General features: G+C 45.3%; 2 protein-coding genes across 4 annotated transcripts in view; one reads left to right on the top strand and one right to left on the bottom strand.

The window, feature by feature from the left end:
- The window catches only part of Klb (klotho beta), a 35,366-nt gene extending 28,832 nt beyond the window's left edge, over positions 1 to 6,534 (top strand). For 2 of the 3 annotated variants that reach the window (XM_038311478.2, XM_038311469.2), the window contains 2 exons: positions 773 to 1,916; positions 4,465 to 6,534. In XM_038311478.2, coding sequence (XP_038167406.1) covers positions 773 to 1,916; positions 4,465 to 4,853 — 1,533 coding nt within the window. In that variant the 3' untranslated portion in view covers positions 4,854 to 6,534. The other variant, XM_038311486.2, reaches the window with a different exon arrangement.
- A 3,144-nt stretch (positions 6,535 to 9,678) lies between these two features.
- Positions 9,679 to 13,144, bottom strand: Rpl9 (ribosomal protein L9). Its single transcript, XM_038311518.2, has 8 exons — positions 13,045 to 13,144; positions 12,591 to 12,637; positions 12,383 to 12,498; positions 11,807 to 11,902; positions 10,941 to 11,073; positions 10,343 to 10,423; positions 9,899 to 10,012; positions 9,679 to 9,756 (listed from the first exon to the last, which is right to left on the bottom strand). The coding sequence occupies exons 2-7, from the start codon at positions 12,634 to 12,636 to the stop codon at positions 9,906 to 9,908; spliced, it is 579 nt and encodes a 192-aa protein (XP_038167446.1). The 5' UTR covers position 12,637; positions 13,045 to 13,144; the 3' UTR covers positions 9,679 to 9,756; positions 9,899 to 9,905.
- Between the last annotated feature and the right edge of the window lie 22 nt (positions 13,145 to 13,166).

Below are 13,166 nucleotides of genomic sequence, written 5' to 3'. Positions count from 1 at the left end.
CATATTACCAACAGAACAGCCAGAACTCAGAAACCATTATGAAGTTATGTATTTTATTTTGTAGTCTCTGCTATATAGCTTAGGCTGGCCTCGAACTCATAGTAATCCTCCTGCTTCAGCCTCTTGAGAGCTAAGATTATAGATATGACCACTACTCTAGTAGGTTATCACTTGGTCTTTTCAAACAAGAACTACTGAGAGTTGTAGCCAGTACATGCAAGGGGTCACTGCCTCTCTCTCTCTCTCTCTCTCTCTCTCTCTCTCTCTCTCTCTCACACACACACACACACACACACACGGCCTCTTTCAGGGATGGTCTGGCTCACCCAGTCTCCTCTGAATGCAAGTGCTGCTCTCAGTGACTCTTCACAACCTCATTTTTACCTTTGTCATCAGCTTATGACAGTGCCTTTGACTGAGGGCACCGAGCCAATTTCCTGATTCATTTGCACACCATCGCATGAGATGCTATATAACCTGGATTTGTGTGTCAAATGAGCTGGAAAATGGCCCTTTAGGCTTTTCTCAAACAACAGTCCTTCCTCTCCTCTGTGTGGTTCCTGGTCTCCCTGGAGATTTGAAGGACTAGAATCAGGCCCTTTCTCCCTTATTACCAACAGAACAGTTAGAGCACAGAGATCATTCTGTACAAAAGTTACTTGTTTTATCTTGCCGTGAGAGGCTTCAGAGGGCTCAGCTCTTCTCATCTGAGGGGTGGGGTATGCTAGGAGCCACACGTGATTTACCTGGATGTGTTTGTTGTTTTCCACAGCCGGAGTTTATGGTTTCCTCCCCTCAGTTTACCGACCCTCACCTGTATGTGTGGAATGCCACTGGTAACAGATTGCTATACCGAGTAGAAGGAGTAAGGCTAAAAACAAGACCATCCCAGTGCACAGATTACGTGAGCATCAAAAAGCGAGTGGAGATGTTGGCCAAAATGAAAGTCACCCACTACCAGTTTGCTCTGGACTGGACCTCTGTCCTTCCCACTGGCAACCTGTCTAAAGTTAATAGACAAGTGCTGAGGTACTACAGGTGTGTGGTGAGCGAAGGACTGAAGCTGGGTGTCTCCCCCATGGTGACGTTGTACCACCCCACCCACTCCCATCTAGGCCTCCCGGAGCCACTTCGGAGCAGTGGGGGTTGGCTAAACACATACACTGCCAAGGCCTTCCAGGACTATGCAGGGCTGTGCTTCCGGGAACTGGGAGACTTGGTGAAGCTCTGGATCACCATCAACGAGCCTAATAGGCTGAGTGACATGTACAACCGCACGAGTAATGACACCTACCGTGCAGCCCACAACCTGATGATCGCCCATGCCCAGGTCTGGCGCCTCTACGACAGGCAGTATAGGCCGGTCCAGCGTGGAGCTGTGTCTCTGTCTCTACATTCTGACTGGGCCGAACCTGCCAACCCCTATGTAGACTCACACTGGAAGGCAGCCGAGCGCTTCCTCCAGTTTGAGATAGCCTGGTTCGCAGATCCGCTCTTCAAGACTGGGGACTACCCATTGGCCATGAAGGAGTACATCGCCTCCAAGAACCAGCGAGGGCTGTCCAGCTCAGTCCTGCCGCGCTTCACCCCGGAGGAGAGCAGACTGGTGAAGGGCACCATCGACTTCTACGCGCTGAACCACTTCACTACTAGGTTCGTGATACACAAGCAGCTGAACAGTAGCCGCTCTGTAGCAGACAGGGACGTCCAGTTCCTGCAGGATATCACCCGCCTCAGCTCACCCAGTCGCTTAGCTGTAACGCCCTGGGGAGCACGCAAGCTGCTTGGGTGGATCCGGAGGAACTACGGGGACAAGGATATCTACATCACAGCCAATGGCATCGATGACCTGGCTCTGGAGAATGATCGGATCCGAAAGTACTACTTGGAGAAGTACATCCAGGAGGCTCTGAAAGGTGAGGTTTGGGGAGCTCACATACAGAGAGGTGGGAGGGGTATATGAATTGACAGCAGTGAGACGCTGGGCGCCAAGATCACCAGCACCTCAGATTTGTGGTTCCCGACTGACTCCTGTCCATTGGATTTCCCCCTTATAATGGGCCTTTATTATTGAATTTTTATTTATTTTTTCTTTTTTGTGAGACAGTCCTGATCATATATCAGAACCAGCTGTGTAGCCTCAAAACTCAGAGATACACCTGCCTCTGCCTACCGAATTAAAGGAGTATGCCACCATACCCAGCATAATTTTCAATTTTTTCTTTCATTATTGTTTCTTTTTTAATATTTGTGATATATATAATATTCTGTGTGTATGCCTGAAGGCCAGAAGAGGGCACCAGACCTCATTACAGATGGTTGTGAGCCACCATGTGGTTGCTGGGAATTGAACTCAGGACCTTTGGAAGAGCAGACAGTGCTCTTAACCTCTGAGCCATCTCTCCAGCCCCATTATTAATGTTTCTTAGACAGGGTCTAACTAGTCATCAGGCTGGTCTCCAAGGCCAGGCTGACCCCTATCCTCTTGCCTCAGCCTTCCAAGTGGTGGGATTACAAGACCAGACTACCACATCTGCACTTTTATAAAGTGCCATAAACTCATTATGGAAAATTTGGAAAGCATTTATTTTCACTCTCACTTCCCAAGAAAAGCACAGTAAATGTTAGATTACGTCCAGTGAGTTTCCTAGATACTGTTAATACAAATGAACTCAGGCTATCACCCTTTCACATACACCTTGTTCGCTTGCTTGGGGAGTTGGACCCAAGTTCCATTTGACTACACTAAAAAGCTACATCCCCATATCCCTAACTTCTATTTTCGTGGAGCTGGGAATTTAACCAAGGACCTCATGCATACAAGACAAGAACTCTACCACTGACCTACAACACCAGCACCACAAGGTTTGTTTGTTTTTCGAGACAGGGTTTCTCTGTAGCTTTGGAGCCTGTCCTGGAACTGGCTCTTGTAGACCAGGCTGGCCTGAAACTCACAGAGATCAGCCTGCCTCTGCCTCTAAGTGCTGGGATTAAAGGTGTGCGCCACCACCACCTGGCCCCAGGGCTTTCTTTATGTGTGCTAAGCAACCAATCTACCACAGAAGCACAAAACAGCCGTGCAGGAGATTTTCTTTCTTTCAAGATAGGCTGGTCATAAACTCCTGCTCTCCAGCATGTGTTGCCTCCACTGGAGGCTGCAAGCTAGGGTAACCCCTTCTGCCCCACTTTTTAAAACATTAGATGTGTTTCACGTCATTAATTCTTACAAATGTTAATGGCTGCTTAATGTCCTATTATTAAACATATCTTCATGTATTCAATGTTGGAAACCAGCTTCGACAAAAAATACCACTTACCAGGGTAGGGGCATGGGAATCAGAAAGATAGTAAAGAGGACGAAGACGCAAGTGAAGACAATAAAACAGAAAACACAGGACAGTACCGGGAGGGAGTGTCAGCGAATACTGAAATCCACCTGCGTTTAATTATCCCAATACCGCAGGGGGAAGAAGACAAAAGACTGCTTTAACATGGTGCAAAGCACAACTAGAACAGTTACTTGCTTCAATACTTTGAGCCATCAAGCAATTAATTCACGAGAAAACATTCTGTTGTTCAGGCAGTGAACCCACCCTAGACCAAGTATCCTGAAGGCAGCTACTCCCAAGGGTAAGCCTCCTATGAGGAGCAGAAGTATGCTTGAATACCCTGACCATTAGTCAGGGTGGAGTGGATCTAGCTGTATGGGCCATTTTAATGTCAAAATGACTAAGGAACTATACCCTAGGTCAGGATGTTGTCAACAATTCTGAGTAACTTCAAACTCTGACCTCCAGACAAGGTGAAATAGGCTTACATTTTTGGGCCTCCACAATTCAACCATTCTTTAGTTGGGAATATCACCCCCACTGAAAAACTTATCTTTGTACAGAGATGTCATTTCTAATTACCTTAGACTGCCCAATATATGAAAATGTGCAGATTAGAATCAACAAACAAGACTGGGGACATAGTTGACAGTGTTTTTTTTTCACATGCAGAAAGTCCTGGGCTAGATCCGTAACACATAAAAGCCAGGCATGGTGGCAAAACCAGGTAATCCCAGTCCTCTGGAAGTGGTGGCAGGAGGATGAGAAGTTAATGGTCACCTTCAGCTTACTTAGAGGTCAGCCTGGAATGCACGAGACCCTGCCTCCAAAACAGTATCTTCAATGAAAATCATGACTTCATAACTTTGCCTTAGTTTCAATGAAAACTAAATTTAAAAGAAATTTAAAACTTGTGTATGAATTTTTTGCCTTCGTGCATATCTGCTTGCCACGTGTGTCCCTGGAACTGGAATTACAGGTGCTTGTGAGCCATCACATGGGTGCTGGGAATTAAACCTTGGCCTCTGCAAGAGCAACCAGTGCTCATAACCACTGGAGCCAGTGAAATCTGAATTCTTACTCAAAGATACTTTACTGACCATTTGTGATCAACAATTTGCTGTTTTTTTCCTAGCCTACCTCATTGATAAGGTCAATATCAAAGGCTATTACGCATTCAAACTGACAGAAGAGAAATCTAAGCCGAGATTTGGATTTTTCACATCTGACTTCAAAGCTAAATCCTCTGTAGAGTTTTACAGCAAGCTGATCAGCAGCAGTGGCTTTCCTTCTGAGACCAGCAGTCCTGCATGTGGTCAGCCACCAGAAGAGACCGAGTGCGCCATCTGCTCATTTCTCACTCAGAAGAAACCACTCATCTTCTTTGGTTGTTGCTTCATCTCCACTCTGGCTCTACTACTGTCAATCACCATTCTTCATCATCGAAAGAGAAGAAAATTTCGGAAAGCAAAGAACTTAGAAAATATACCATTGAAGAAAGGCCAGAGTAGAGTTCTTAGCTAAACTTATCATTTCTGACATGGTTTAAAGATTCACTCCAGTTCCAAATACTGGTAACTTACAATGTGAGAGACAGCTGTAACCAAGGTGATGACAATCGATGCCTTTGCAGTGTGGTCCAAATCCTTCCTTTCGGTATTGACAATCAATCAGTGAATGCAGTTCTTAGAGCTGAAGGCTTCATCTTGACAGGAATTCTGGGGATGACCCCAAACATGGCTAACACGGCTTTAGGAAGTTTGAAGCATGTTTCACATCATTTTTCTCTAGCTCTTCTGTAAATAGCAATCACTATTCATGGTAAAGAAATGAATTTTAAGTGAAGTTCTGTTGTTTTAGACTTCATAGTTTCAAACCATTTTGCTGTTAACTGTTTTTTGAGACAGTGTTTATTATGTAGCTCTGGCTGTTCTTGAACTCACAAAGATCCACCTGCTTCAGCCTTCTGAGTGCTGGGATTAGCCACACCCAGCTAAGACTATTCTTCAAACTGAAGTTAGTGACAGATGCTGTCACTTCTAACAAGGTGCTCTGTTGAGGTGAAGTAGTCCTCAGAGGGAATGTAGAAACACAACAGAATTTTAGATAATGCTTGTCCATAGGCAGTTAAACATACAAATCTTAGCTTTAGCTTTTCTGTTTTGTTTTTCTTTTCTTTTTTTTTTAAAGAAAAACCAGGCATTTCTTAAACGTCTGACTTTGTGAGCTCTCTCTTCCTGAACTTCTGTTTTGGTATGGGGATTTGGGGGAGAAGGTTCAAAACAGGTTATTTTTTTGTAGCTCTGACTGTCCTGAAACTCTGTAGACAAGGATGGCCTTGAACTCAGAGATCCATCTGCCTCTGCCTCCAGAGTGCTAGAACTAAAGGCGCGCCCACCATATCCAGGTTGGAGTTCTGATTTTAAAAGTAGCTTCCACAACTCATGTCATGGAAAGATCACAGGATGGACAACTAGACCAAGTGTCTGTGAAGATCACGTTCTTACAGCACGGCAATTTCCATTTTAAAATAAATTGGCATTACTCCTATTTCCCTGGAGGCAAGACGACCAGGCACACTTAGGAAGGTTTAAAAAGATGTAGATGAGTAAAGGGCAAAGACCTTACCATTATTCCCAGAGCCTCATAACTCCTCATGCACATAGGTACAGAACACAACCAGGGTGTCTGGACTGACGAAGCCAGCATGTCAGTTGTATTTTACCTTTTAAGGCTAGCACTAAGTAAATCTCAATTTGGATATTTTTGTATTTGATCACAAACAATAGGAATGTGTACCCATTCATACCCATTATTTCAAGTCAATATATAAACCATGTTACCCAATCACTGTTAACCCTCTCCAGCAATTTAGACTGAAGAGTCAAAGTAGCTCTTCCACAAAGAGCCTTAGTAACAAAGCATCCTAAATGGTAAGCTGATTTTAATTGTCTTTCAGATCTACCTGTTAAGATGTCAAGACATAATTAGGGTTTTTCCCACCCTGTAGACAGGTGTCTCTACCCCTGGGCATCTTAGAACTCACTCTGTAAACCAGACTCACCTGCCTTTGCCTCCTTTGCGGGGATTAAAGGCATGCGCCACCACCGCCTGGCCACAACTGTAATTCTTATAATCACTAATTTTCGATAGCATGTGCCAAAGCGATGAGAAATAAAGCTGCTACTGGACTAGCCGAATCTAACAGCAGATGGCTGCTTTCTCCTTCTGGTTCCCACCCCACCCCTGCCAATCTGAGGTTTTCCTTTTCAAAATGTGTACGGGTGTTTTGCCTCATGCATGTGTGCCCCACTTGTATGCCTTTGTCCTTGGAAGCCAGAAGAGGCACCAGATTCCTGGCAACTGGAGTTACAGATGGATGTGAGCCAACACGTTGGGGGCTGGGAGCCAAACCTGGGTCTCGCTGCATAGCTTGGTCAGCCTGGAATTCACTATACAGACCAGGCTAGCCTCAAACTCCCCCTGCCTGCCTCTTTAGTAGCAAAAGAATGTTTACTCTCTTTGAGAATTGTCTAAGGACACCCATTGTAGTTTGCTGAATGACTGTATTGACAGTCACATAGAAAAGCTATGGATCACTTGGTCTTCCTAGAATTTTGGGTATTTTGCCTGAATACATGTGCACCTGGTTCCTTTCTTTGAAGGGCAGAAGAGTACCCTAGATCTCCTGGAACTGAAGTTGTAAAAGGACGTGAGCCTCCATATGGGTATTGGAAATAAAACCTGACTCCTCTCAAGAGCAACAAGTGCTCTTACCCACTGCGGGGTCTCTACAGCCCTACTTGGGTTAAGTCACATGAATTCACTCAAGAAAAAATTTAAAATCACCTTATTAACTTCTGTCTTAGAATTTATAAACTTCCGTGTTAGTCTTGGAAAATGCAGCAGGCAATAGGAGTAATAGAAAACTTGGAATCAATCCTTAATTCAAGTACCAAATTTTAAGTTTTCGTTTGATTGGATGTCATTATATAGACTAGGCTGGCCTCAAACTGGCAGTGATGCTCCTGCCTCAGCCTCAAGAGTGCTAGGATTAAGGTGTGCACTACCATGCTCAGTTCAGTTATGGTTTCTAACTCAGCAGCACTGCTGTGTTTTTGAGACAGGTCTCATATGCAGTCCCAGCTGACCGTAAACATTGTTAACTCCCCAGCAACTTCATGGTGACTCACAACCATCTATAATGAGATCTGGTGCCCTCTTCTGGCCTGCAGGCATACATGTAGACAGAACACTGTATACATAAATCTTTTTAAAAAATGGGTTTCCATTAAGCTAAGCTTAGAACATGTTCCTCCTACCTAAAATTGCCTTGCTGAGTTCCCCAAATGTAAAGTTCCTAGCCCAATGCTTCTTACTGCTACACTTGGGGGGACGGGGAGCATGTGCAGTTACCCATTTTAATTGATCATATGAAAATCATTAGGTCACTCCAGTGATAGTAAATGCATGACACAGGTTGGGGATATGGCTCAGTGAAACAGTACTTTCCTAGCACACAAGATCCTAGGTTTGACTGCTGATACTGAAGGATTTTTTTAAGATTTATTATGTATAGTGTTCTATATGCCTGCACAGCAGATAGGGCACCAGATCTCCTATCAGATCCTAGTGAGCTACTATGTGGCTGCTGGGAATTGAACTCAGGACCTCTGGAAGAACAGCCAGTGCTCTTAACCTGAGTCATCTCTCCAGCTCCCAAAGAACAATTTCTTTACTTATTATGTAGTGTTCTGTCTGCATGTATGCCTGCAGGCCAGAAGAGGGTGGCAGATTTCATTTCAGATGGTTGTGAACCACCACCACGTGGTTCTGAGAACTGAGCTCAGGACCTCCACCCAGATAGTTCAGTATCATTGGCATCAACCAGGTTGTTTGGTATAGCACTGAAGGGTAAAACGGGGACTGGAGAGATGGGTCAGAGGTTAAGAGCACTGGCTGGCAATTTTACCAAACTGGTCAAATGTGTAGCTGAGGCTTATCTTGAAGCCTATGCCCACTTCTGTAAGGTCAGGATCACTGACAGGCACACACCAGCCACACCCGTATGCACTGCTGAGGCTTTGTTAACACTAGGAAAGCATCCTGCCAACTGAGCTACAACCATCTCACACAGCCTCCAACACTGATCCTCTTGCCAGGGATTACGGACATGTCTACAGTTTGTAGGATTCAGCTAGGTGACAGTTACGTGCAAATACAGCTCGGATTGAAAATAAACTAGCTGGGCAAGGTAGCACAAACCTTTACCCCAGAAGGCAGAAGCAGGTGATTCTCTAGAGTTTGAGGACAGCCAGGGCTAAAGAAACCTTATCTCAAAAATCTAAGAGTCTACGGGGGGTGGGGGGGGGAGCCTTGCTTTGCAAACCTGACAACCTGAATTTGATTCCTAGAACCCAAATAAGTGGACTCCAAGTTGCCCATTGTTCATCTACCCACATAATGACAGGACAAAACAAAAAACAAACAAAAAAGTAACTAAAAATTTGGAGTTATCGCCTTTCAAATTTCTTGTGTGGCTGTCCATGTCTACACCAAAGAGCTCATAAACTCCTTTAACTCTAGCCCCAAGTGTTCAACACCACCCTTTCTGACCTTCAGACGAGTGTCATGTCTGCCTGATGCCGGTACCAGCACAGTGGCGAACGCCCGTGGCCGCACTATCTTGTTTTGGCTGTGGGCAGGGGATGAGATGGTGTAACTGCAGTACTGCTGCTTGAGTTCAGCTCACTCCCGTGCGAATCTAGCTCAGGGAACTAACATCTCTGGGCACATGAGCATACAGGGAAGCATAGCTAATTTGGGCACTGTATACCCCTAGCACTGGGGAAGACAAATACTGCCTCTAACACAAGGTGAAAGGGTAATGGACACCAATTGCACATACATAGTTTTTTTTAGGCTAACAATAGAAAGCCATGGTGGTACTCGCCTGCCATCCTAGCACTGAGTATGTGGAGCCAAGAGGACTAGGAGTTCGAGGCAATGATAGAACTCATCCAAGAAAGCTGTAGGTCTGAGGTTAACCCTCCATCTTTACCACCAGATGGATAGGAAAATAATTCACACAGAACTTATAAATAACCATGATTTACATTTTCAGTCCTTATTGAGATATCTGCACATCGAAATAGTCAATATTATGCACAGACCAAAGCCAAACACCTCTAGAATGTTCCCAAAGTGCCATGCCCATGTCTGTCATTGTTACTACACTCCTGTTTCCTGAAATGTCTGGTTATTCTTTTAAGCCACTTGTTTCCATGAAAGAAAAATGTTACAGTTGACCCATTTGCTAAGTAATCAGAAAGATCAAGGACACCCCAAATCAATACAAGTCTTTTATTGTCCCAAAAGACACCCCAAATCGTATTAAAATTCAGGATCTTGTTTCTGGAACTGGTAACTGTAAAAACAAAACACACAAATTTTCATAAATATTCCTGCCCAGAAATTTTTCTTAGTTAAACTACATTGTAAATTACAGAGTAAAACAAATCCACCCATGATACACTTTAGTAATGTTTAGTGTACCAAGCTCCACCTACCTTAGGTCTACTCATCAGCCTGCTGCACGGTTCCCTTTTCAGACACATAGATACCATCCAAAAACTTCCTGATATCCTTGTTCTTAACTGTTGTGGCCTGCTGTATCAGAGCCGCTACAGAGGAGGAAGCAAAGGAAGCCATTATCTCACCAGCCAAATTCAGCTACAACCCAACTACTGGAGCTCAGTCCCTGGAAGCTACACAATAGAAGGAGACTCATTCACTGCCCTCAGTTAATTAAGGGCAGCGGCATACAGCCCCCAATATAGATCTAAAAAGTCAGCCACATCCTACCCATCACTTTGAACTATATACATAGCCACCATGTATCCATGATACCAATGTACAATACACAGAACAGATTCTGAATGTCTGACCACTCAGAAGTTCCCAAACAGAAATGCATTCAACCTTTAGGCTTAGATAAAATTTTCCATACATACCCGAGTTTGAAACAAGTTCAATATCATTTCCTTCAAGGATTAATTCATCCTTCTGGGCTTGAGAGACAGAACAAGCAACGCCTAAAAGAGGTGTGCATTCGATAGCATTAACATGAGGCATGTACAAAATAAATTTCATTTAAAACACCATGCAACCCATCAACTTTAGGACTGGACTTTCTGAACATACTGTGATTACAGGAGTGACAGATTCAATTTCCAATATCCACAAAAAGCAAGCTCTCTCTCTGTGTGTGTGTATCCATCCTACAAACTACTCCCACATGGTCTCTTCAGGAAAAATGACATAAACCTCAAGCTAGAGCAGGGGCAGTGCATGCCTTTAATTCCAGCACTTGGGAGGCAGATGGGTCTGAGTTCAAGATCAGCCTGGTCTACAAAAAGTTTCAGGGCAGCCAGTACTGCTACACAGAGAAGCCATTTCAAAAACAACCCCCCCCCCCAAAAAAAACTAACAAAAACACCTCAAATTAGCAGAGCTACCAAAACAGAGTTCTGAAATAACCTTCAGCACAAACACCAGCACTCCAAGAAAAAGAACCGTAACAGCTGATCATTTGTTAAGGGGCACACATACCTGTCCTCATGCGAACCCTGCGGATATATTTTTCACCCAAGAAATTTCGGATTTCAACCAAAGACCCATTCTCCTGAATAACGACGTTGATGGGGAAGTGAGCATACACGGACCTCATCTTGTAGCGGAAGCCCTACATTAAATAAATGAACAATCTCAAAACATTTTCATTTCAGGCTTGAGATTCCTTCTGCTTTGTGTGCCATCAGGGTCAGCTCTAAAATTCCCCAACGTGCTTCTGTTTTAACTTGAAAATTTAACACACCCTACCTGCTGTGACCTGTGTTCCTTCCCAAAGGAACTGGAACTGCCTCTTTAGACAGTAACACTCCTGGAGGAAGCATCTGTTTTACTAATTTATCCCGGCTTGCTTTCTTCAGTGAGAGCCCAGGACCCTCATCTCTGGTACTAGATTTACTGAGTTAGACACACCAGACCATAGACTTTACATTTCCAAGCTAAATAAAAGGTTCAGTCCTCCAACGAAACTGGGCGCAACAGGGAAGCATGACCCAAGAGGTACAGGTTGTTTTTATGAAACCTCTTCAGCATTAACTTAATCTTTGGAGAAAGGACTCCAAATTAGACATGCACAAGCCAGACCTTTTCTATGAGGAGTGCCACACATACCAAACAATAATCAAATCTATGCTACAGCAGATTACCTATTAAGAAAATGCTGGAGTATGGTTGCCCAGCAAATCCCTAGGTTTGATCCATGGTACGCCCCACAAACAGAAAACAACGAAATCGCCCCCTAACTTATCAGAGTCCAAAGCCCATCCTGGTAATAAACATTTGCATACATAAAATGCACGCAAAACCTCTCCCAAGGGGCTAAAAGGCAGCCCGATGGGCTGGCTTACCAGTGTAACACCCTTGATCATGTTTTGAACGTGGCTGCAGATGGTTCTGACGGTGGCCAGTTCCTTCCTGTTGCCCCACCATTTGTCAACCCGGAGCTACAACAGAACAAGGCTTCAGAATTCAAACATCCAGTTTTTAGCCGGTGACCCCAAGAGCATTCAAAGTCTCCCACAAATGACCAATATATTGTAAGTCATAGGCACAGAATTCCAGAAGAATGCCCCCCAAAAAAACCCTCGAGCAGAGCACGAGGGTCCCCCCAGGATTAAGTCCGAAAAACTACTCAGAATTGACTTTATAATTTCACCAAAGCAAAACTGCCTATTAATTCCAGGCACCCCATCGGTAACATCTTAAAAGTCACCAATTTTTGTTTGTTTTTTTTTTGAGACAAGGTCTCAGTTACGCAGCCCTGGCTGTCCTGGAACTCACTAGGTAGACCAGTCTGACCTCAGGTTGGCAAGGGGCTGTTAATTCATGGCGTGCACGCCGGGCCCAAGGCACCAAACCTCACACTTAACAGTTAACTACCCTGCAAACAAACAACTTGGCTATCAAAGCAATGAAGTCCTTACCCTCTTCTTCTTCTTCCCAAGAAGACTCAGCTCTACATTGATGTGATTGAAGTCCCTCCGGAGGGTTCCTCTGGGGCCCTTCACAATGACTGTGCGCCCCTTCAGAGTGATGTCCACTGGAAAAGAGGGCAGGACCAAGCCGTGAGACCACAGGCGAAGGCTCAGGACATGCAAAAAAGCCGTCAAGACAAAGCACCAAGTCGCCTACCATTCTCTGGAATGTCGACCGTCTGATTGCTGAGAATGGTCTTCATTCTGAAACACAAACACCCAGGTAAGAAGGCTGGAGCAGGGCACGCTCTACCGCAGATACGGGGCAGAGTTCCGCTTCAACCGGAAATCTTCCAGTAGAAAATCCGGGAGCAAGGCACAAATGGGGGTCCGTGACAACGGGCGGCCCGGGAGCGGGCGAGCTGGGAAGGTGCGGGCCCCGGAGGGACGGTAGCAAGCCCAGCCCGGGGCGCCGTGGCGGTAGGGCTGCGGCCGGGGCAGGCCTGAGAGCCCAGAACGCAGCGTCCAGCCCGCATCGCCATATCCGGGGGACGCCTGTCGTGCTGGGGGACAGTCGGGACAAGGACTCGGGGCACCAGGCCCACGCCGCCGGTGTCCCCAAGAGAGGATGGCTTCAGATTCCCGGGGAAGAGAGCTCGGAAGCTGCTCACCTCGCAGTAGATGGGGCAAAGAGAGAACGTCTTTCGTCATCACGTTCTTGTAATCCGTCAGGGTCCTGACGTGTGACGTCTGAGCGCGCGACGGAAGGTAAGACCGAACTAGTCGCTCGCCA

The sequence above is a fragment of the Arvicola amphibius genome, chromosome 1, assembly GCF_903992535.2.
Source record: "Arvicola amphibius chromosome 1, mArvAmp1.2, whole genome shotgun sequence".
NCBI classification, from domain to species: domain Eukaryota; kingdom Metazoa; phylum Chordata; class Mammalia; order Rodentia; family Cricetidae; genus Arvicola; species Arvicola amphibius.
The sequence above is the reverse complement of the archived record's forward strand: the minus strand, read 5'-3'. Positions and strand labels throughout refer to the sequence as shown.